We start from the raw sequence: 24,430 nt of genomic DNA on the forward strand, positions 1-24,430 counted from the left end.
CAAGGAGCCTGCCAAAACTTACACCTAACATGGGATGACTGGTACACTCCACTGAACTCTGCTGGCCCTGTCTATATAGTAATATTATCAGGTAATAATACTGTCTATGACAAACAATAATTACTATCTGTGCTGAAAAAAAGATTATTGCTTATGCTTACCCTCAGTCAAAGACAATATAGCCAACTTACTCACCATCTCAGACCATGCAAGAATGGGTACTTGCCCAAGATACCAAGCTTTCTAACAGCCTATCAAAGGAGCCATATTTTTATACAGAATACAGGAAAAGGTAGGAGGGCACAATAGTGTCATTCTTTAACAAGGTGAGTTATTAATTTGCAGAGTGACTCTTACCTGTTATCTTAATATAGGTTAGAGTGGTGGTGTGTGATATATGTAAACCAGACCTATTACTTGTTGATGATGTTGTGGATGGGGGCTATACCTGGCATCACTTGTTTTCTACGTGCAAGGTCAAATACACAGACTCTTATCACCTTGTCAACATTGCCATAAGCAAGTTGGCAGATACAGTATTGTTTGTCCTTTGTGAGCAACTTTCCAGGAGATATTCCATTGGGCCATTGCTAAGAATATTGTTATTCACTATGCAATAAATGGGCACAAGGCCTCCAAAGATCGTCAGGGCATTTAATTGATAAAACAGCCCCAGTAGCAAAATCAGAAAAGTCAGTTTCTAGCCGGAACTCTTTGTCTAATTCTGGAAATGCTAGTATGGGCGCTGTTGCAAATGCCTGTTTAAGCTTATCAAAAGCTTCTTGTTCCTTGATGCCCCAATGCCAAACAATGTCCTTTTTAGTGAGATCGTTCAACGGTCTTGTTATCTTCGCAAAGTTTTCAACAAATCTTCGGTAGAAATTGCCTAAGCCAAGGAAGGCCCTAACTCCTTTAATGCAAGTAGGTTCAGGCCAATCCAATATAGCTTGAACTTTTTCAGGGTCCATCCTGATTCCGTTCTGGCCAATTATCATACCGAGGAAGTCTACTTCCTTCATTTTAAAATTACATTTTTTGGGTTTGATGAATAGGTCCCGTTCCTGTAAGCATCAAAGGACTTCTTGCACGATCCTGTCATGCTCAGCCTCATCGTCTGACTTGGTAAATATTAATAAATCGTCAATGTAAATGACAACACAGTTCTCCATATCCGCAAAGATCTCGTTCATCATGCTTTAGAAGGTTGCCGGGGAATTGGTCAACCCAAAAAGCATAATGAGGGGCTCAAAGGATCCTTGGTGGCACGTGAATGCGGCCTTCCAAGCATCTTCTTCTTTGATTTGTACATTATTGTACCCCCATCTAAGGTCCATCTTTGTCAAGATCTTGGCACCAGCCAATTTGTCTACTAGCTGACTGATCAAAGGCAGCGGATACACATTTTTAACCGTGTACTCATTTAAGTAATGATAGTCCATAATCATACACTTCTTACCATCCTTTTTAGGAATGAAGAACACCAGGGACATCATAGGGCTTTGGGAAGGTCTGATGTAACCCTTCCTAAGCTGTTCGTCTATGAAACTAGAAACCTCATATCTTTCTGGAGCAGAGAGGGGAATCATGTGTCCCTTTATAGGTTTGAACATGTCCTTCAAATCTATAGCATGGTCCCAGGGCTTAGCCTCTGGGAAGTGTTCTGATTTATGTTTGGAAAAGACTTTCCAGAAGTCATGGTACTCGGGAGGTACCTGCCTCTTAATCTCTTCCTCAGGTTTCACCTCATCATCGTCATCATCAATCTTTTCTAAAGATCTGAGCTCATAAATGTGACCAGCATTTATCTTTTCAAGACGCTCAGTTTGACGGACGCGACTTGGTTTACCCAAGTTTTTACATTCCTGAGGGCAATGTGACAATGTGACAACCCCTGTATGCCAGTTAATCTCAAGATTGTGTTTAAATAGCCAGGTCCAGCCTAAGATTAAATTAATCTTCCCTAGTTGGGTAGCTTTGGCAGTGACCTGTTCTCTGTGTCCTTGGTACTCAACGACAAAAGAACATTTGTGTGTGATACAGCCACCTGCGTTAAGTGTACCGTCAATGTTATAGACAGGAATAGATACATCTAATTTTACAAGGGGGAGTCCAACTTGCTCCGCCCAGACCTGATCTATGAAGATGCCGTTAGCGCCTGAATCAAGCAGTGCACTAGTTGGGTGTGCTATGCCTTGGGCAAGGTTTTCCATGCCAATGTCTAAACGGATCTCCTTTTGGAATAAATATGTGCGCATCAACACACGCCTTGGGATTTCAGGAAAGGGTGGCTCCAAGGAAGAAGAAAAAGTATCAAAAGCTACATATTTTTCTATTTTATTTTTACCAGAATTAAGCACCCTATTGTTTGTCTTGCCAGGGCTGCGCTCCAAAGGAGACACTGGTGCAGCGGTGGTATTGTAAGTATTTTTAGTATCAACTCCTTCATCATCTTGACCCACTGAGTCAGCGCTCAAAGCAGCTATATCGTCAGGAGGGTCCAAGACAAATCCACAGTCACAACTTCTCATACAAGTACATACTTCAGATAACAAATTCAAGAATCTATTTACAAATTGGGGAGCCATCCCCTTCTTTCCATTATTGCTCATGCAACACCCCAGAGCAGGGGCCACTTTGTCGTGGTTTACTTCATTGTTTCGGGGAGCAAAGGCACTCAAGTGACCTATGCTCCGAATTCTTTTCCCTGGGCCTTCATTTCATTGACCTGTTGGTCATAGAAGAAAGCCCGGATTTCATCGTAAGAACGACCTGCCAAAGAATTGAGCCAATCATCCGGTTTTTCCACTTCTAATTGGCGCACCTGGTGCCCTTGGTTATTATTTTTTTGTTGAGCGGCCCGCACTCCGTTTGTACAATCTCAGGCCATGTGCCCTCCTGCCCACAGCTAAAGCAGGTGAATCTGTGCTTCTGTCCGCCCTGGACCGCGCCAATATCCATTGGAGCACCCCGCCCTGGTTGCAACCCGTATGGTTGGAACCCGTGAGAGTGATTCTGCAATATGAGGGTTCACATTGCATTTCAATAGCTCTCCTGTGTGTTCATTTCCTAAGCCCCCTTGGATGGAGAGAGCCAGGAACCGGGTTATGAAATCATCTGTCCTCATGTTTCCTTGCTTGATGGTACGGATCTGCTGACGCGCCCAGTTACACTCAGCTTGCAGTTTGAAGTATTTTTCGATCTCTACTTTGAGATCATCCCAGGTAGGCCACACACCCACAGTGTAGCATTTTTGGAGCCTTACTTGGGCGTATTGACCCACTACAGGTCCTTTTAGTCAAGATAGCACTGCAGTGGCTACCTCAAAGTCACCGGCAAACACATCCCAGTTTGCCTTGACCCAAATATAGAGCTTGATCCACCATTCGGCGAATCGCACTCTGTCTCCTTTGAAGGCGCCGGAGTCAGTAACGACTTCAACTTTCTTGTTAAACGTCTTCTCAACCGAGGGGGTTGCTGCAGGGGTGTGTGCCTGCATCTCAGCGAGTTGCATGGTCAGTGCCAAAATCTGTGCACGCATGTTGTGCAACAGAGTGTTGACGTCAGGTTGGCTTTGCGATGACATGTTGACTTGTTCTCTTGTAAAGTAAAGTAAAAAAATGTAACTGGGGGTCCCCGCTTGCTATCTGCAGATCTACCTCTTCCCAGCTGAGTATCGGATCTCAATCTCCGACTACCCACACTATAGTATTTGCAAAAGTATATAAAAGGTATTCGTAGTAAACCCTGGTCCGAATGGTTGTCAGGGGGTGGTCCGCTTGTTAAGCTGTCAACCCTTCTCCAGACTGGCGGAGGCAAGTGCCCGGCCTGGTCAGAGGAAAGAGAAAGTGAAGTTTTTGTATCTAAATTCTAATCAACAATAGTTCCACACTATTGCTGAGCTAAAGTACTCCCCTTCACGCTGGGGGCCGCATATCAAAATTATTGTTCCTTCTCCCAAAGCACTACAAGGCCGTCGCTAGGAGCGGACCTATCTGCTATGCGGGATATTCCCAAACAATAATATCCCCTTAACCCTGGGGTCCGGGTTTGCACAATGTGCAAGAGAGTATGAAGAGCGAGTCCTAATGTAACAACCAAGAGTTTGTTACTCTGGCGCACAACTAAAACCAACTATAGAGATGATGATGAGGGAGTAGTTACCTTTTAGACTTCAACAAGTTAGTTGTGAGGATACAACAGAAGGACTCACTGAAGAGTCTCCTTGATCTATTGGGGTATATATACTACTACAGGTTTGTACATATGTACTATACAGTTTATGAAGGCAGTGGCTGATGATGTCAGAGGGCGCAGCCTGTGTGACCAGCTCCACTGCATGAGAGACTTGTATCTAAAATAGAAAGAAAGGCAGTGCAGCGCAAGAAAGTGGAGTTTGAACAAAAGGGAAAGTGCCGCATCGCACACAGTGTGAAAACTACAGTAAAAGGTTAAAGAGGAGAATGAAAATTAAAGGTCCAAAAATGTGTTATTGTAACACTGGTAGCATTACCTAGAACATGCTAGACACCAATTTAAAACTGGGATTGATCATAAGAACTAGAGTTCTTCATGACAGCCAAAGATCTGAATCAACAACAAGCATGCTATACACTGTATCTGTCTAGATTCAACTATATATTAATTCACAAACCTGGCTCTTTGATGGGAAAAGCTAATGCTCTATCTAGAAGGGGAGATCATGCTGAAAGCATTGAATTGGACAATAAAGGAGTAGTCCTCATAGATCCAATGGGTGTTGCCAACGTTCAAATCAACCAAGATTCAGGTCTTCTAGAAGTCTTCAGGAAAAACCTATCAACAGAAGAGAAAAAGTGCCTTGAGGGCATTGATGCATATTTGTGGGAGGATTTGCTCTTCCATTATAAAGATAAAGTATGTGTGCCTGAATCCGCAAGGATAAAGGCTATTGATAGACACCATAACACATTAGTGGCAGGGCACCCTGGGTGGCAAAGGACTATGGAGTTGATCTCCAAATATTAAATATGATCTGGCAAGGTGAAGGGCATACAGGAATATGGCAAAAGTTGTCTTTGCTTTGTGGAACCATGGCAGGACATATCAGTGGACTTTACTACAGATCTACATGAGTCAAATGGGTATAATTCAGTTATGCTAGTAGTACACCGCTTCTCAAAGGAAGTAGTGTTTGTACCAACAACAAACACTATTACAGTCACGTGCATGACAAATCTATTTAAAGATTTTGTATGATAAATTCACAGACTTCCTGAAACAGTAATCTCTGATAGAGGACCAGACGGACAGGTGGAGAGACTCAACCAGGAGATGAAGTAATATCTCCAGATATTTATAAGTATTAGACAGTCAGATTGGGCCAAGTGGCTAAAGATAGCCCAGTTCTCATATAATATTAAACAGTTGTCAGCTACAAGCAAGGCACCATTTGAAATAACAAGGTCATATGTACCCCGAATGGGTGTAGAACCTGGAAAGAGCAAAAATGAGGCTGCTGGAACATCGGCCAAGGTCATGAAGTCTATTTTATGTGAATCACGCAACTATTTAAATATGCTAAGCAGATGGTTGAACAGGCAGAGTGTAGATACTCTAAAGCTCCTGAATACAAAGTCAGGGACTTAGTTGGTTAGACACCAAACCATCTTAAGTTAACAGATCTGTAACAATACCCAAAGTTTTGTAGACTCTGGTGCACACAGCTAGATTCTCAAGAAAATGTGAGAGTAAGGGAGTGAGCTGGTAGATGTCAAATTATGACATTTGTTTATAGTATAAGAAAACATGCATTGGCCAAGGCTTGAACCTGGGACTCCAGCTTTTATGGTCTGGTGTTTTACCAACTAAGCTACCAAGGCGTACTTGGAAAGCATACTGATTGGTTGCATGCCCAGAAGGTCCAGAATCACTATACACGGGTGCAGATCCCATTGTGTTGTGATAGTAGACTCAAAGAAAAGAGGGAGTTTGTTGATGGTATACAACAGGAGGACTCACTGAGGAGTAGTCTTCATCTATTGCAAGGGTATATATACCTAAATACATGTGGTACTGTACAGTTAATATAAATATAGGTAAATATTCTGTAGTGTTTTATTGTATTTCATATGATGTCATTGCTGAGTAAGTAAAGGTACAATGTCATATTATGTGACTGGTCACATGATGGGTCTAGACACTAGTCAGGTGATGTGTCAAGTGATCAGTCACGTAACTTCCAAAAGTAAAAGTCCAAAAAATAAAAGTAAAATAAAAGTAAAATAGGTGCCAAAAATGCTGTCATAACAAATCAGCAATTCAGGAAATTGACTGAAAAATGGATTGGTCCTTACCAGATTGAGGAAGTCAAGCCAAACATGGTAGAGCTGGAACTCCCAAAATGTATGAAAGTGGTTCCCACTGTTAACATCAGCCACGTAAAACCTTACAAAGGAAAATTGCCAGGTCAACAAGTAAACAGGCCAGGACCTGTAGAAGTAACACAGGAAGGTTATGAAGAGTTTGAAGTTGAGAAGGTGGTGGATGCACACTTGAAGCATGGAAAATTAGAATTCCTGATTCACTGGAAGGATTTTGAAGATGAGGACAAAACTTGGCAACCAGAAGTCTATCTGGAAAATTCTCGAGATACTATTAGAGATTTTTATAAATTCAATCTTTTTTCTTCTTTATGTCAAAAAATGCCCAACAACCTTACCACAACCTCTGGTATTTGGTCTCCCCTAGAAGTTGAACCATAGGGGGGGCGGGGGGTAGTGTTACAACATTTATTTTCACTTTTTCTTTCTTTTATTTTTAGGCTTTTACTTTTGAAAGTCACGTGACTGATCACCTGACACATCACCTAACTGGTGTCTAGACCCAAAATGTTACTGGTCACGTGATATGATATCATATAGAATACAATAGAACACTGCAAAATATTTACCTATATTTAAATTAACTGTATAGTACCACATGTATTTAGGTATATATACCCTTATAATAGATGGAGACTCCTCAGTGAGTCCTCCTGTTGTATACCATCAAGAGAGAAGAAGAGAAGTAGGCAGAGCTGGAAGGAGGTATAGAGATTAGTTTGTTGCCTTCATCCAAACCCCTATCCAATTTCCTGGCTAAACATCCACATTCCCCTGGCCAGACACTGAAAAGCATTCAAACAAATTATCAATGTCCAACTTTCTTATATCACCTATATACTTTCCTTAACAAATTCATAGACAGAGGGAATACAATCCCTACAAATCAAATATTTGGCATAACTCATTCAAATTTGTGGTGGATAATCTAGGAATAATATAAATAGCATCCAAAATATGGACAGTATAAAAGCCAATCCTGGAAAAAGAGGAGAGGGCAAATTTGATGCTGTCATTGCTGCACATACTGATAAAGCTAAGGCAACAGGCCTACAAAGTACATCCAACTGTATTATCCCTCCACTGTTTCTTTGCTTATTATAACACTATAGGGATGAAGGATGGGTGATTTAGAGTCATATTCTCACTCCCAAATATTCTTACATAGTACCTCATTCATAGCCCAAAGGCCCTTTGGCTTATGCAGAGTGGTATACAAAATATCTAGAAATCCTGGGCAATTTTATAATATGTACGTCGTTACCAAGCCAGTCCCTCAGGAAAATGGTGTTGTACCTGGTGCTATTATTCTACTGGGGACCACACATAAAAGTTGATATTTGGTTCCTTTTACTGGACCTGGGGTTGTTTGGCTGTCTACTTGGAGGACAGATAATGTACTGGAATGTTTGTGGATAATTTTTACTTAATAATTGGGCTAGTAAATTCTCATACATTACTTTCTCCTAATTACTATACATGTATCTACAATGTACCTACTTTTTTTGTACATATAAACAACAACAAACCTTCCTCTTCTGGGGGGAGGGTGTAAGGTATCAATCATGTAGATCATGCCTTACCTTTTATGGTAACTAAACCTATATAGTTTTAAGCCACCTGATAGTATCTAGTCTGAGTTTGTCTTATCACAAACTCTTACATATCATTGAATATAACTCTGGTTAAATTCAGTACCGTGTGAGTAAGTGAGTGAGTAAGGACTAGAGTGAACTATACACATAAGTGAAGGGCACTCCCAAAATTTACAGGTATGTTGGCATGAATTGGGTAGAAACATTGATACTCACCATTTCTTCTTTGAGTCTATGTGTTGGAAACACTACAGCCATAGCTGGATCGTTGGGAACATATTTGAATGGACTGCACAGTGGATGTTCTGTGGATGTAGCTAAAACTATTAGCATATACATGAAAGAATAGCCAGTTTTCCCTCCTCCAGTTGGCACAATAGCCATTAGGTCAATCATCCAAGGACTTGCAGACACCATCTAAACATAGTCATGCAGATCAAAAGGTAAATGCCTTTATAATATACGTCAAGCCAGGAGTTTTCCCTCATCCAAGCTGAATTTGTAGGTGCTTGCTTGGAGCATGGTAGGTTTCGTTTGGCGCCATTTTCAATCACTTGCGAGCGACAGAGGAGAGGAGACTTCGGAATATTATTTGATTCGGTATTTCTAAAAACATACGACAAGTACGCTACGTTGATCGCTGTTGGACGTGTCGCGTATTGTCACGTGCGTTGGATATAATCGCCGAAACCCTCAACAGCTGTTGACAGGCTGCCAATAGATGAAGCCTAGGCTCGATCATCAAACATCGATTTTCCCAATGCAGGCCACTAATGAGCTGTGATAGACGGCTGAATGGGAAACGCTCTCAACGATTCAATTGTACTGACCTTCTGGTGTTTTCGCGATGTATTCAATGGCTAAGTAGATGTACTTCATGAGAATACGAGCTTCCCGATAGATTGTGACCAAGACTAACCTTGTTGTACAGTTTTGATACCATCTGCTTCAGCATCCGGAATTTCAATGGCAAACTCCTGTTGGTCAGAGGCATTTCACTTAGTTCATTAAACAAGTACGCAAACATCCTACCTCTTCCATAGCCATGACCAATTCAACAGTGTCTAAACTGTCAAGACCAAGGTTTTCCGCGAAAGAAGAATCAACGGAGAGCTGTGGAGATGATAAGGGTAGATCTAAAGGTGACTGTAGTAAAATCAACCTTGACGGAATCGACTTTCTCAAAGCCTCTAACGACGTTTAAAACTCTAGCTTGTACATTGTCCCTAGTCAAGCTTGCAGCTGCTGAAAACCTTATATGAGGTAAACGATGTGGAACGCTTGAAGGACGTCGCGTGCCATTCGCAATGTTGCACAAACGGCGAAGAAACATTGGAGAGATATGGTTAAGGCAAAAGAAAAATTTATTCTGACTTCGATCTTGAATGCTTAATTTTAAATGCCGCTTCGGATGTTCCCGCTATATGGTACAGTTGAAATGAAAAGTACCCCAGTGTGGTGTCCAGGACCTGTAACACAGAGTGGGAGTGGGGTCTGGAGGTGATGCAATTCAGGCAGAATTAGTTATTTATGGCAAAGCACAAAAGATTTACAGGCAAGCTACAGATTTGTACAGTTCCTTCATTTGAAATATATTATTTGAAAATGAAAAATCATTTGTCAGTCCATCATTGCTTGATTGATGTTGTTGAGAGATCCAGTCTCCATCAATACATTATTCTGATCTTTCCACTTTCTTCATCTGATCTTCAGCTGAGATGAAAGTAAGTGTCAATGACACAATTTGGGGCACTGCTTTTGTGGGGCTGAAACATTGTAGGAGCTTTGGTCAAGAGGTGGACGCTAGCAAGCTGTCAGTGTTGTTTTCTTGTACCAGGACATGATTGAGGATTACCTAGGATTTGAAATGTGCTTGTAACTGTTGTTAACCCAGTGATAAGCAATTTGAAATGTAATGCTGACGTCAACAAAGTCCCCACAACTTAGAGTAAGAGGGTTACAGATCACTCACTCTTGTGAACACACAATGCAAAAGATACAAGTTGTTCTGCTTGATGAAGTTGTGATCAACGCTGCTCTTTTCAGATGATAAGGACACATGAATGAGGCGCCAAATATTATTGATCGCTGCATGGGTAGCAGCCCACAGTTTTTCATTGCCCTTTGATGTCAAAGCAAGGTGATGAACCACATTTGTGACATAATCCGGATCACTGCATACAGTGTTAGCACTAAAAAGTGTGATAGTTGGTGTTGTACCTGTTCCAGTTGCCGAGGTGGGAGAGATTGAATCTTCCTACAAAGTGCAATTGAGTCTGAAATGAGCCCAAATAATTTCAGCCGGTCTTGGCCAGAATTGCGCTACATTGGTTGTTGCCCTGCCATATCATCATCTTTTGACTGTATTTATTGCTGACCAATTATTGGCAATGACAGTTCTGCAGAACCTGTGCTGCAGTGCTGTACCAGAAGAGTAGAAGATCACATCTGCGACCCGGCAAGCATGTGACATGTTGAGACAGAGTTTCATGCAAAGGAGTAATAAAACTAAGTGAAACTACAATGGATGTTAGTTTAAGATGATCTCTCATAAATGTAATGTAACATACCTCAGCCGCTGCCCGAGAGGCTATAGAAATGATTGAGGTATTTCTATACTAAACCCCCTGCTATTTATAGTCAGAGGTGCTACTCGCTATAGTATAATGACTCCTAGGAGAACAATGGTGACTCCATGGAGTGGTGGCTATGCTCCATGGAGAACAATGGCTGCTTTGGCAGAGACCGGGTTTATCCAGTTTTGTCACTCCCACTCAAGTGCAACCATAGTCCCATAGCTTTAGAGAATTTCCAGTGTTTTCCTCTCCCTTTAATACTAAGTCATCTCGGATAAAATGATATTTCCGTTGAATGTGTTTTGTGCGAGCACGGAACTGTGGATCTTGTGTAAGAATAATAGCTGCTTGATTGTCACAGTGCAATGTTGTAGGTCCATTTTGAGCATGTCCAATTTCTTCAAAAAATGTCCAAAGCCATGCAAGGTGTTGTCCAGCATTGCTCAATCCAATGTACTCTGACTCCGTGGAGGATAAAGCTACCATGCTTTGTATTTTGCTTGTCTAGGAGATTGCTCCTCGGATGGTGATAAAAACAAAGCCTGATGTTGATCGAGACGTGTCTGGGTCTCCAGACCAATCTGCATCTGAATATCCATAGAAATCCATGTCCATGGAGACATCTGTGCCATCATATTGTAGTTCCATGTCCCTGGTTGCTTTCAGATATCGGAGGACACATTTTGCAACTTCTCAGTAATGGATCCTTGGAGCTGAGCTATGTCTGCTTAGTATTCCAACAACGTAGGCAACGTCTGAGCGGGTTCCGAGCATGGCATACATGAGGGAGCCTACAATTGAGAGGTATGACACTTGACGCCCTTCAATATGCATCTCATGTTGCACAATATCTTCCCCTGGAGTGTTTGCGAGGAGTTTTGATCTATGGGCCATTGGTGTCCATACTGGTTTGCGGTTCTTCATTCCAGTAGGCTCCAGGACTGTGTCAATGTATTGGTGTTGCAATAGGGATATTGTTTTGCTTGAACGATCACGTTGGATTTCTATTCTGAGGATGTATTTTGCTTTTTCAAGGTCCCGAATATGGATTCGAGTTTGGCTTTTGTGATATCCATGAATTTCCGGGATGAAGCTCCTAAGAGGAGGTTATCTACATAGACAACAACAAAGCTTTGTTTGTTGTCCCGGAATACATAGAGACATATTTCTGCATTTAGTCTTGTGAAACTAAGCTACTGGAGCTTGTGATTAAAGGTTTTGTTCCATGTACAACCAGCTTGTTTTAATCCGTAGATGGATTTCTTCAACCTCCAGCAGTATCCAGGTTGGATAGGAACACCCCCTGGAGGAAGCATGTAAAGTTCTTCTTCAAGTTCTCCATTGAGATAAGCTGTGGATACGTCCATTTGATCAAGTTCTAGGTCGTACTTTGCTGCCAGGGCTAGAATAATTCGGATTGACTCTAAGTTTGCAACCAGAGCAAAAACTTCCTGGTAATCAATCCCCTCCCTTTGAGTAAAACCTCGTGCAACAATCCGGAGTTTGTATCTCTCAATGTTTCCGTTTTGATCAAACTTGATCCAGAACACAGGTTTTGATGTGATGGGTTTCACTCCCTTCGGAAGTGGAACAGTGTCATATACTGCATTAGTATTGAGACTTAGGAGTTCCTCCTCCAAGGCAGACTTCCATAATTCTCCATCTGGACGTGATAAGGCTTCCTTTAGTGTCCTTGGAAGGTCTGTGTTAGATGGACCAGTACTTGCTATTCCAGTAAAGAATGTCTCCTCTGTATCAGATGTTTCTTCATGAACCTCAGGAGTGTTAGGTTTCTCCATGGAGTTGTCATGCTGCTCTTTTTGAGACTGTTCCTCATCTAGAGTCCCTTGATAATCTTGGTTTTTGTCTGCAGGATGGGTCTGGAGTCTGCTTTTGCGTACTCATAGGACTTCAGCAGGCATGAGTGCTCTTTTAGGAACTTGTGCAGGTACTCCAGGGAGTAGATGCATTTGTGTGTGTGTTGCCCCATTCACTCCTGAAGGTGTTGAATCACTCCTCGGAGGTGTTGTATGCCTTCCAGAAGCTGATCCAATGGACAGGCTGTCTAGCTGTATTCGGACTTTTTCCACATCAGCTGGCTATATGTTGAGGGGCTGTCCTCCCACTGACTGTGACTCTACTTTGGGTTTCCGTTCTGAAGATGGCCAGTGTTCAGGTTTTGGTTGTAGAAACTGTTGTGGAGGGTGTCTTAGCTGATCAGGTGCTCCCACTGCTCTCGGAACATCTTCATGCTGATATGGTTCCATTGCTTGTGGAACATCTCCTTGGAGATGTGGTTCCATTTGAAATTCATTTGGATCTCGGATCTGAGGGTCAGGATCATCCTCCTCCAATGTATTTTGGTCTGGATGGTGAGCATTTTCTGGAATGAGTCCCTCCCACTGATCTGTGCTAGTGTCTGTGTTCCAGGGAGCAGTGTCGTCCTTTTGTACCTTTCCGGATTCATTGAATATAACATGCCGACAGGAAAACACAGTTCATTTTTCAATGTCTAGGAGTTTGTAGGCTTGCTTTCCATGTATGTAGCCAATCATTATGGCTTTGCGCCCCTTGGAGTAAAACTTCCCTTGCCTTTTGTCTTTCGGAATCAAGGCAAATGCTTGGCATCCGATAGGGCAAAATAAAGTTGGATTGACTCTCCTTTTAAACAGTATTTCATATGGGGTTTTTCCATGGAGTCCTGATGCTGGGCTGTGTGCTGTAATATATGTAGCTGTTTGTATGGTATCTACCCAAAATGACTTTGGGAGCTTGGAATCAAGGAGCATAGTGGTTGCTAATGTAGTCAATGTCTGATTTATGCGTTCTGCAATGCCATTTTGTTCTGGAGTATCTGCAGCTGTAGTTTCTTGGATGACACCATCTCCTCGGAGTTGATTTTTGAATGCATTGTCAGTATATTCTCCTCCCCCATCACTCCGGAGGAATTCTGTGTATAGTGGAGTGAAGTTTTCTTCTCCCAAATGAGTGCGGAAGAATGTTTGGACATCTTCTTTCCATTGCTTGTATCGTTCCAGTGCTTCACTTTTATGCTTTAGGAAATATATCCATGGAAATTTGGAGAAATCATCTACAATGATAATCCAGTACCAAAAACCCTCCCTGGAAGTTGGTTTGATTGGTCCTCCAACATCTGTGTGCACAATTTGTATGGGGCGCTTGGCTCGGTTTCCTCCAGTGGACTTGAAAGGTAATTTCTTCATCTTTCCTAAAGTGCAAGGTTCACAAAACTCCAGGGTTCCGGTAAGGGTGTCTATATCCTGGAGCTGTCCTTTTGTAACCATTTGTTGCAAGCGGTCCATTCCAATGTGTCCCATTCTCCTGTGCAATAAATTTACATCTACTGCTGCAAAAGCTGACTCCAGGTTGATTTCGGGTTTTGCTTGGATGTGATAAAGTTCTTGCTTGTGTAAGGCAGTGAGGATAAGTTCCTCCTTTTTCCGAACTTCACAAGCATTTGACCCTGCTGGAAAAAGTGTTGATAACCCCGTTTTGGACAATTTGTGGACAGAGACAAGTGCTAACGTGAAGTTTGGCACAAGTAAGACATTTGACAGTGCAATATTGTAGTCCTTTTTGCCAACAGTTGCTTGTAGGATTACTGTTCCAATGCCAATGGCATTTACAGAGGATTTATCCCCAAAACTGATTGTCCTCGGAGGATGCAGAACATGGTATGTTCCTGGCTCAAACCAGGAGCGGTGAGGGACCATGTGGGATGTTGCTCCGGAGTCAATAATAATTGTTGTTTTGGTCTTATCGGGTTCCGACACAAGGTAAGCTTGAATGTGTTTAGCAAGGGGCTTGGAAATATGTACATGTTCCAATGCAATATGACTCTGTTCCTCCTCGGAGTCAGATCCAGATGATTGCTCCGCTGTATTTGCCTTTTCCTTCTCTTTTCCTTTATCCTTGTGTCTTTCCTTTCCCTTCTTCCTTTGACCTTTTTCAGCTGACTGAAGTGTTCTACACTCCGAGGTGTTGTGTGATTTGGCTTTGTGGAAGTTACACCATTTCTCCTCAGATTTGAGTGCTGATTCAGAACCTCCAGGGGCCTTCCCTGACTGTCGTGCAACTTCTGCAGTGATCCAGATCTCAACTGCATCAAAGATAAGTTTATTTTCTTCAATCGTGTTGATTACCGATGACTGAAATATTTGCCATTCAGGAGTGCATGGGAGAGATTGGAGAAGAGCAAAAGCCATGAGTTTGGTATCAACTCCTAGTTTCATTCTGGAGAGGTGTGAATCAATTGTCCGTTTCGCAATGTGGTCCTGGATAGGTGATGTCCCATCCCAGGATAATTTGGTGAGTTGCTGGAATGAATAGAAGGCCGGGGCAATGTTTGACGTCTGATGGAGTGAGACAAGTTTATCAAATAACTCCTTGGAGCTGGTGAGGTCTCCAGTCCTCATTAGGAGGGCATCAGAGATGTGGTCCTGAATGATTCCATGTGCCTTCTTATCCTTAAGTATCCAGGTGATTTCAGGATCCTCCGAGGAGGTAGGTTTTCCTGGTGAGGGCTTAAGCTCCTCTCCAGTAACATCCCAGAGAACTTTTTCCCGACGTAGCTTTGAGATGATCTGGAGTTTTCATATCTGAAAATTGTTGGGTCCAGTGAGAACTGGACATGCGGATGTATCGTGTGCTGTGGTCATGGTTCCGAGGTTGCCATTTCAAATAAGAATTATTTCCTGCGTAGCTTTTGCGCACCAGGGGGGCTCATAACCTAATAAAACTAAGTGAAACTCAGCCACTGCCCAAGAGGCTATAGAAACAACTTTATTATTTACCTAAGTGAAACTACAATGGATGTTAGTTTAAGGTGATCTCTAATAAATGTAATGTAACATACCTCAGCCGCTGCCTGAGAGGCTATAGAAACAACTGAGGTATTTCTATACTAAACCCCCTACTACTTATAGTTGGAGGTGCTACTCGCTATAGTATAATGACTCCTAGGAGTACAATTGTGCTCCCAGGAGAACAATGGTGACTCCATGGAGTGGTGGCTATGCTCCATGGAGAATAATGGCTGCTTTGGCAGAGACCGGGTTTATCCGGTTTTGTCAAGGAGAATGCGGTAGTAAGACTCATGGGGTATGTTTGTGGCAATGGTGATGTTTGGTAGGTTTTTACATTGGTCATTGATAGAAGGGGGATAGGACACTGTAGACACCTGCAAACAGAGGCTCAAGGAAATCTGGGTGAGTAGTGTCTCCCTGATTGTTGCAATCTGCAACGATGCACATATGATTTCTGTTATGGCTGCCAGTACTGCCATTGCAAGTGGGCCAATATTTGGAGCTGCAGTCACTGTCACCGTCAACTATATCTGTAGCTATGAATTTCTCACCGCATACCCGTTGTTGTTGCGCATCCAGCGTGGTTTCATGATTATCCTTCCAACCTGGAAGATGTCATTGTCAGGTATGAGAGCTAAATACAATCACATATTCTAACTACTTTCAGGCTTCTTCATCAATTTTGGGTGTGACAAAAATCGGTTATGCTTGGTGTTTGTAACGGATGTGACGCTGGTCACATAGCCTCGCTTGTCTCAGAACCTAGTCTTCGCCAATTTCCCCTTCGCGTACATAGCTAGATCCACTATCCTTTACGGTCAACTCAGCTATCCCTAGTAATAAGTCATTCATTTAGTTTCTTTAGTTATTTAATTATCGAATTATGGACCTCTTAGCTAACCTACCTACAGTATATAAGGACCTCGTACTCGTAGTAGGAGAGCAGCATTTTCAGAATCAATAGTAGACTTAATACTGTGAATTCGGATCGCTCGAGAGCTCTCTCATTTTCCCCCTACTACTCGTGTGACGTTCCCGTGACCGTTACAGTGTGTAAGTGTGTATGCTGAAGCGCATTGGCACTCCGCCTTGTTCCATCTTCGTCAGTCCGTTACTAGTGACACCTGCGTGACGACGAGGGATATTCCTCAAGTTCAAATATTCGAAGTTGTGCTTTCAATTCTGTGGCAAGTTTTTGAGATGCAAGGAAGTTCTCTCCAGACTTATGTTGGTCCAATTTCCAACCCTTATCAGACTAGTTCTGCCGTCCTCGGGCTTGGTTGGCCAGATATATCGAGTCAAATATCTCATATGCAGGTGGCCGACACCCCTAATCCACCGAACTCACCAAGGCACGACGTTCGCCTGTTGATTTTACCTCTCCTTGTATTTCTTTCTATGTGTTTATTCGTCTTGTTACTGGTGATTGCATGTGTCGCGCTTTCTCGCCATCGCCGAGGTGGCATGCTCAATCACTCCAGTGGCCCCATTGATTTGGGTAGAGAGGAATTTGTAAACGGAGAGGGCGGTTTCGAAGGTCTTGAATTTCGTTGGCTAGAGAGTGCCATCGAATCAGTGCGTAGGTCATATCTTAAAGCTAAAGGTGTGTTTTCACCCCCACTCTGAACTGGCGCCTTTGTATGGGCTGATCGGGCAAAACATTTCAGTTTACCAACTCCAGCATCCACCCAACTCTCATCCAACCGATATAACCTTATCCCAATTCCTGTATATTCAGGAAAAGGGCGTCTCAGCGTGGTGTTTCGAGCCTGATTGTGACACCATCAATTATTTGCTGGTTCACGCGCGGACCGAGATTACTTTCCTTCCCGACCCTGCCTCGTCTTCTTGCGTGCAATCCAATCTCCCTCTGCCCAAGTTAAACGAAGTCTATTATTGGGAAGTCAAGATGTTTGATCTCCCCGACTCCACAGCTGTAGCCATAGGCCTGGCAACAAAACCTTACCCTACCTTTCGTTTACCGGGAGTCAATCGCTACTCAATTGCATATCATTCGAATGGGAATAAATCTTATAACTATCCCTTCACTACGTCATCATTTGGACCAATATTGAGAGAAGGAGATGTACTTGGTGTTGGATATCGTCCTCGCACTGGTATCATTTTCTTCACTCGCAACGGAAGAAAGTTGGAGGATGCCTTCGTCGGCTTCAGTAAATGGAATTTATTTCCTACGATAGGCGCTGATGGTCCCTGCAGCGTACATGTTAATTTTGGACAAGCCGGATTCGTATTCATCGAAGCCAACGTCAAAAAATGGGGCTTGGCCCCTTGCGCGGGAACCCTTGCACCCCCCCCTGCCTATGGCAGCGAACGAGGTAGTATCCTATTGGATGTTGGAAGAGAGCTGCATGCATCTGTATCAAACACTCCGAGTGAACTATCCACCACAACCAGATTCTTGCAGCAAGTGCGACGACCCAAGAGAGGAACACGCATTGCACCAGCTTGGCATATCAGAAATCACATGGATCTCACATCTACATCAACTGCATCAACGACAACCGCTATCGAAGATGGAGTTGGTCAGGTTGTTAGTACTCCAAACAGAGTTATTTCCGTTTCCCCAGCAGACACTAGACCCATTATTCCAGAAGGTGACTTTGTCTATTCTGAGACCGAGTTGTCGCGACGGATATTATTATCAGGTTGTGTCACTTAATCCTGCTGTGTACATTCACCAACATTTATATCATATATCCAGGTACGGATGAAGCAAATCAAGCATGTAACATGCTACACCCCATCAACCCTGCGTCGAATCGGGACATTCAATTGACGTATTTGTCTACGGTATCTCCACAAGAAACGGATAGGCAAAGCGGCGAAGTGAATCTTTTTGGGAGATCTACAAGTGGTAATCCCCCAGCATACTCCGCGCTGAATATATCAGAGCCCACTTAGGCTAAGCATGCAGACGTAAGTAACTTATGTGTTGCTATGGTTTTTTCAATCAAAGTATTGACAAAATGCCAAATAGTATCATCCATAGTTTGAAAGAATACATCAATTTATGTGTGAATTTGCAATCAGAGAATACACAAAGCATCTTATCCACTGAAAGCTGTGTAGAAACCTATTAAATAAATCAAATGATGACAAAAATCATGATCACTTCAGGGTACCATGTGTTGGGGCAAAATCTTCCATGTTAATACAGTTGATTGTATCATAATGCATTGCCTCGTAGTGCATAATTCTGGTAATGCATCAACTTTTTGTGGAGCCCACAATGGGGCGCGAGGAAAATGAAAAAAAATATGCATGATACATAACAGAATGTACTGTAGGCCTTGTTATGCAGTATTAGATGGTAATTTGGGTGAATGGACTTGGTGCAATGTTCGGTTCACTACCAACCATTGTCCTCAATGCATATGTATACTGCTTGAAATTGGGCTTCTGTACAAAAAACCAAATTTGCACCTATGCCTATTGCCGAGAAACGAAAACCTCGCGACAAGCCTTGCCCATACAACCACCAGCCGAGAGCAGCAAAAAACAAAGATGCACCTGCAACTTCTGCAAAGCCTCCAGTGCAGAGATCAAGACAGAACCTTACACTAGCAGACTGGCTTACTGTCTTCACCTACATTGATACCCACCCCAATACACCACAAGCAGACATTGTTGCACACTTTTGCACCTTGAAATCAGGAGCGCTGATCTTCACGCAGTCGACTTTATCACGGAAACTGAAGGATTGCATCGCATTGGAGGCTTGCATCAATGACAATCCAAGTGCTTTGTCAGCAAAATACCCACGGATCGTGACAAGACCTGATGTCAAGAAGGCCTTAGTCCTGTGGATCCAGAGCATGGAAGCCAGGGGCATGCACTTTACTGGGCCAATGCTGAAGAAGAAGCGGAAGCACTTTGAAGATAATTTTCAGGTGCCAATTGAGGAGCAGCTGATAGGTGATGGATGGGTTGCATCCTTTTGTAGGACCTACAACATCCAAGAGTATGGCCAGCATGGTGAGGCAGGGTCAGTTGATCTTGATTCAGTCAGTGCTGAGCGTGAGCGGTGCCATAAAATTCTCTTGCAATATGCTCCGAGAGATCGGTGGAATTTTGACGAAACAGGCTTATTTCCATTGTGAGTTTCCAGATCAAGCTGATAAGATTATCTCACAGCGCTCCACCAGACCGAGGCCTCGCAACAAAGCAAATGAGTGGGAAGAAAAAGGAGAAGTTCTCTGTTGGTCTTGCATGCAATGCAGATGGGAGCGAGAAGTTTGAGCCCATTTACATTGGGAAGTCAAGAAGGCCATGCTGCTTTAAAAAGCAATCACCAGAGCAGCTTGGTATTTATTACCAAAATAATAAGAAGGCCTGGATGATTACTGCACTGTTTGAAGAGTAAGGCATGCCCACATTTAGTGTTATGATAGTGCTAATTGCAGTATACAGATGGATGAAGCATTTTGATCTTAAGATGCAAAACAAGAACCGTCAGGTCTGCCTATTTGTAGACGGCTTCTCTGCACACAAGCTATCATACCAACCAACTAATGTTCGGATGGAGGTTTTCAAAGCAAATATGACTTTGTTTGTGCAGCCATGTGATGCAGGCATCCACTGCTTTGAGGCTGGATATAGGAAGATTTACTGCGCAAAAGCACTTGACCTTGATGAAGCTGGCAAGAGGGACATTTATTCAATCAATTTACTTGAAGGTATTTTGATGGCGAAGGCTGCTTGGGAAGCTGTTACATTGACTACTATCCATCACTGGTGGGATCACAGTCAAATTCAACTGTATGTCAAGATCTGATTTTAATTGCTCTTGTTTTCAAGTTCTAACTATTCTTTGCACAGAGATCCCTCCATTCCAACAACTATCCCATACAATGATGTACAAGCACATGTAAATCCTATTGGGTGGGGTGTTATGTGAGAGTTTGCAGTCAGTGACTCTATGATATTACCAATTACTGAAGTTTGTATCAAACAGGCCTTGTCTGGGTGATATTCGGATGGAGACCGGAGGCCAGCATTGAACACTGTTATGGATGCTAAAGGTGACACAGAAGCTGTGATTGCCGCAGTTGAAAGTCTTGCAAATGCAGCTGCCAGTCAAACAGGCCTCAAGATATGAATACCTGCACTTCCAAAACTGCTGCTGCAGCTCAGTAATATTGAAGATCAGCTAGAAAATGCAATTGGGGAACTCAAATCTCGAAACTGCATCTTTGGCAAGCCTCTGACAGTCGATGAATTTGTTGATCCAGCTGCAGAGAGGTTGATTGATGAAGAGTTTGCACTTGATGATAAAGAGATTGTTGCTGAGGTCCGAGAGTTAATGGCTAGTGAAGAGGACATGATTAGTGTGGAGTCGGACAATGAAGACGGAACACCATCACAATCATGGACTGGCGCAGAGATCATGAGCCTGTGCTAGGATCTTGAACAAGGCTGTATCCAACAGGCAGGTTGGGGGGGATTGCTGGACTTGATGGGGCAGCTTTGTCACTATAGAGCATTTCTACGATGCCAAGAGGTCCAAAATGCTAGGCAAACCACGCTAAAATCGTTCATAGAATAGAGTAGGAGTGTTTCAGAGTGTTTGGTGTTGCATTATTGTCACACTGCTCGCGGGAGTCACCCTAGGTCACATGTAGTCACACATTGTAACACCTCTGGTAGCGCATAAGTCTCGTATTGTATGTAGTTTTGGGGGGTCCCGACATTATGCGTTATGAGACAATCAACTGTACTTAGACTCATCCTACTGCAGCATCTGCAAATTGTAAGCGAGTCACCTGTGATTCCCACAGAAGCTATCTAATTAGAGGGACAATTGGCGAGCTGATGTACTTCTAATTAGAGGATGTGGGCTGGTTTTAGGCCTTTTTTAATATCCTGAGTCTCTTCATTATCAAGAGACTTCAGAGCCACAAAACAAGACTCAGTTAAACTGGCAAGGGTACCCAGTTAGTCAGCAAAGTGGTTTGGAGTCCGCATCATCCAGATTAGGCACAAACTATACAGTTCTATTGCCTCTCCCGCTTTGGCAGCTCAGGCTTTTTTTAAGAGACCACGAGACCCCAATAAAGTAATTGCTACACAGTTTAATGGCTTCTCCCTGCACTGGCATTGGTATACTCAAATAATCATTGTGTAAGGATCAACAGACACATGGTTTTGCCACTGAGAGGACATGCGAGCTTGCTGTCAGACACAGTAAGCTTACATATCTCGCTTGATTCTCCATCCCTTAACACATGGGTCTGGGCTCTCATGATTGCTGGTGTATCATACAGTCCAGTAGACAACCATATGTACATACATACAATACAACATGTATCCCATAAAAGCTCATCCTCAGAGTAAAATGTTCAGCCATTGCCAGATATGTGTACGATATGTTCAAAGGCCGCTGAGATTTTGATAGTGTCCTCCTCGACCTCTTCTCCGTCCTCAAGGTCTTCTTGACTGTCAGCTGCCTGGGCCATTTCCCCCCAACCGTAGAACCACCACCAGCCGTCACTGAGGGGATGTGCACCGAAGGAGTGCTAGCACTCTCCTGGTCCGGTGTTGATGCTCTCACCAGGATGTATGGTGCCGCTGAAGCCTGGTAGCCATGAGATTTCCACCAACCGGGATACATGGTGTGCATTGAAGCGCCCCTGCTCCCTCCGGTGTATATTGATTTGGTGGGCTAGAATGGGATTGGACTCACGTACTTGTTTTTCACATGCACATAAGTATATGTCTTCATCATGCAGGTACATCGCAAATCGCCTGATCTCAACATTGAGATGCTTGATTTCTTCATGGGTGCTGCTAATCTTAAAGTACTCATTCATTGCAAGACGGCTGGCCAGAGTTGCCCATGGCCTGGATAATATATCCTGCTGCGCATCACGCAGGAGGTCAAAGTCTACAAGAAATGCATACTCCACAACCTGCTTCCAATCCAGGGTACAACAGGGTGGTTGCAGGGCCTTTGCAGCGGCGTTATAGTGATCCAGTGCTGTCCAGATAGCCGCTGATTGTGCTTGCAAGACCTTGCCAATATGCTTGTGTAGAGCATAACCTAGAGGCCTATTAGTATTTAGTATGCACCCCTCAATAAACTGCTTACCCATCTGAGATTGGTTTATTTTTGTCAGTCAAACATATGAGCCACAACAAGCCCTTCCAGATGATCTAAGGCTGTCTGATATTTCTGCATGGCCACAAGCCTGCCAGCATTCTGCCATTCCAGATCATCTGGCATCCAGCGTTGTGTAATGCAGAGCCTTACTTCTATTGCTTGTACAGCCTCCAAGATCTTCTCGTATTTTTCTTGTGCATGACAATGGGCTGTTTCTGTCCTTTGTGTTGGATTTGCCCTCGGCGTAGCTAGTGTTGTGGGAGTCTGTGAAGAGAATATATTAGTTGCGGCCGCCAGAGCCTGTCTGCAAATATAAGGATAAGGTTATTAGTTTTACAAAACAATGACTTTTCATCCTCGCTGGTTGTGAGTTTGGCGAGCTTCTGCCAGTACTCCATTTGATGTGTCTCTTCCACCTGCTCCTTGCATAGACTGGTTAGGTAAGTTTCTTCCTCCTGGAGCCAGCTCTCAAACATCCCTTTCTCAACAATTTGAAGCTCTTGCATAGCTTTTGCAAGATTAACCGGTCCAGTGGCAAGGATGTCCAATGCTTGCTTGTAGTTGTTGTATAGGAACATAGCTATCATTCAAAATGATATATCATTTGAAGTCCGTAGAGAGGAATTCGACTTACATAAATTATAATAGACTTCAAACAAGTCATTGTGCTCAAAATAAGTATTGATGGCTTGTTTTTGGTGGAAAATGCTGGCATATTGCACAGACAATGCCAAGGCATTGGACTTGGAGAATGCACACTTGCATCCCTCCAAGTCCTCTAGGCCTAGACCTTCAACATACATTGCCAGGTGATTGAGCTGACAGAGGCGTCTGTGAGCGTGTCCATGAAATGTCCCTACTAGACATGTGTGGTTAAGTGTGCAGGCTTGTGGACCAAGAGGGCTGTTCCAAAGGGTAGTCTTGAACTTGCAGTTAATGTCAAAGCTGCCTGCAAGACCTTCACCAAACACGTCCGGCAGTATTGCGACAACAGCCAGAGGATACTTGCCTCTGCATGAATAGAGTGGTAGTGTTGTGTTGAAACAATCTAGATAGGGGTGAAAAAACTTACAGTTCCCCACTCTGCATGATATCCGCAACAACGAGGGAGATACCGTGGTAACAAAGAGCCAGAAATATACCAGTTTCATCAAATACACCCCCACATCTTCTCCACTATATCATCCTTCATGTTTTTCCAGTGTCTGGCACATAGATTGTCCTCAGCATCATTCTGTAATTCATTCACATCAATATGAGAACATGATCCTTTAGTCCATACAGCATTGAGTGCCTCTCCCAACATGTTCTGCAAAGCTCCGTGCGCCCATCTGTCTACCAACTCCGTTGACGAGTAGCAATCACCGCAAATGTACTGTGGACTTGGAAGTTCTGATGAAGGTCCTGGTTTTTCATCTTCATCATCTGACAAGGGTGTCCGTCTGATTATTTGCTTGAGTGAGTCATTGCCGTCTATTGTGTACATAATCTGAAACTGTAAGGGTACCTCGTCCTTTAGTTTACACGTACATAGAGGGCAGGCATGCTTCAATCTCCACTCGGGTGAATCACATTGAAGGCAATGTTATACAAGTTCATTGACACGCTCTCGGACTTCAAGATAGAGGTTGAAGGTGATAGATAAATGTCTTGCAAGACACCTTTGATGTTGAACCTGGAACAATGGTTAAGCATGGCCAAAGCAATCTGTACAATCAAAATGAACAGACCTACTCCTTGCAAATCACTGAGAGTCTTCACCCAGGCCTAAATCGAGAAATGGGGGTTTTGCAGATGTGCCACACAATACAGCTCCAATGTGTTGGCCGTAATGCCCACAGATGGAGATACAGGTGAACAAGGCATGATACCTTGACAAACAAGAGCTGACACAACAAAAGTGTCACTAGGAATGATGTTGAGTTAAAATGTTTGGGTGTCTGTACAATAG

General features: G+C 43.2%; 7 protein-coding genes across 7 annotated transcripts; 4 read left to right on the forward strand and 3 right to left on the reverse strand.

Moving 5' to 3' along the window:
* Window positions 1–2,683: 2,683 nt before the first annotated feature.
* Window positions 2,684–3,583, reverse strand: SERLADRAFT_434206 (uncharacterized protein; the record flags this gene model as incomplete). The annotated part of the gene is made up of 4 exons (XM_007314442.1): window positions 2,684–2,821; window positions 2,875–2,905; window positions 2,967–3,279; window positions 3,331–3,583. 4 exons carry the CDS (start codon window positions 3,581–3,583, stop codon window positions 2,684–2,686), a joined length of 735 nt encoding a protein of 244 aa, XP_007314504.1.
* Window positions 3,584–5,319: 1,736 nt separating this feature from the next.
* Window positions 5,320–5,625, forward strand: SERLADRAFT_346502 (uncharacterized protein; the record flags this gene model as incomplete). The annotated part of the gene is made up of 1 exon (XM_007314443.1): window positions 5,320–5,625. A coding segment is annotated over one exon (306 nt), but the record flags the coding sequence as incomplete, so codon positions are not given.
* A 2,900-nt stretch (window positions 5,626–8,525) lies between these two features.
* Window positions 8,526–9,307, reverse strand: NdufAB1 (NdufAB1, acyl carrier protein/NADH-ubiquinone oxidoreductase; the record flags this gene model as incomplete). Its single annotated transcript, XM_007314444.1, has 5 exons — window positions 8,526–8,732; window positions 8,785–8,814; window positions 8,874–8,931; window positions 8,987–9,067; window positions 9,117–9,307. 5 exons carry the CDS (start codon window positions 9,285–9,287, stop codon window positions 8,725–8,727), a joined length of 348 nt encoding a protein of 115 aa, XP_007314506.1.
* Window positions 9,308–16,667: 7,360 nt separating this feature from the next.
* On the forward strand, window positions 16,668–18,039 carry SERLADRAFT_346208 (uncharacterized protein; the record flags this gene model as incomplete). Its single annotated transcript, XM_007314445.1, has 2 exons — window positions 16,668–16,959; window positions 17,024–18,039. The coding sequence occupies 2 exons, from the start codon at window positions 16,668–16,670 to the stop codon at window positions 18,037–18,039; spliced, it is 1,308 nt and encodes a 435-aa protein (XP_007314507.1).
* A 46-nt stretch (window positions 18,040–18,085) lies between these two features.
* On the forward strand, window positions 18,086–18,596 carry SERLADRAFT_379946 (uncharacterized protein; the record flags this gene model as incomplete). Its single annotated transcript, XM_007314446.1, has 2 exons — window positions 18,086–18,296; window positions 18,358–18,596. One exon carries the CDS (start codon window positions 18,111–18,113, stop codon window positions 18,279–18,281), a length of 171 nt encoding a protein of 56 aa, XP_007314508.1.
* A 209-nt stretch (window positions 18,597–18,805) lies between these two features.
* SERLADRAFT_405900 (uncharacterized protein) lies at window positions 18,806–20,781 on the forward strand (the record flags this gene model as incomplete). Its single annotated transcript, XM_007314447.1, has 5 exons — window positions 18,806–19,476; window positions 19,515–19,739; window positions 19,791–20,138; window positions 20,199–20,247; window positions 20,509–20,781. 5 exons carry the CDS (start codon window positions 18,806–18,808, stop codon window positions 20,779–20,781), a joined length of 1,566 nt encoding a protein of 521 aa, XP_007314509.1.
* A 937-nt stretch (window positions 20,782–21,718) lies between these two features.
* Window positions 21,719–24,024, reverse strand: SERLADRAFT_405901 (uncharacterized protein; the record flags this gene model as incomplete). The annotated part of the gene is made up of 10 exons (XM_007314448.1): window positions 21,719–21,895; window positions 21,931–22,041; window positions 22,067–22,419; window positions 22,468–22,471; window positions 22,630–22,783; window positions 22,828–23,059; window positions 23,114–23,490; window positions 23,552–23,655; window positions 23,762–23,974; window positions 24,010–24,024. 10 exons carry the CDS (start codon window positions 24,022–24,024, stop codon window positions 21,719–21,721), a joined length of 1,740 nt encoding a protein of 579 aa, XP_007314510.1.
* Between the last annotated feature and the right edge of the window lie 406 nt (window positions 24,025–24,430).

This window comes from Serpula lacrymans, assembly GCF_000218685.1.
Source record: "Serpula lacrymans var. lacrymans S7.9 unplaced genomic scaffold SERLAscaffold_3, whole genome shotgun sequence".
Taxonomy (NCBI): domain Eukaryota; kingdom Fungi; phylum Basidiomycota; class Agaricomycetes; order Boletales; family Serpulaceae; genus Serpula; species Serpula lacrymans.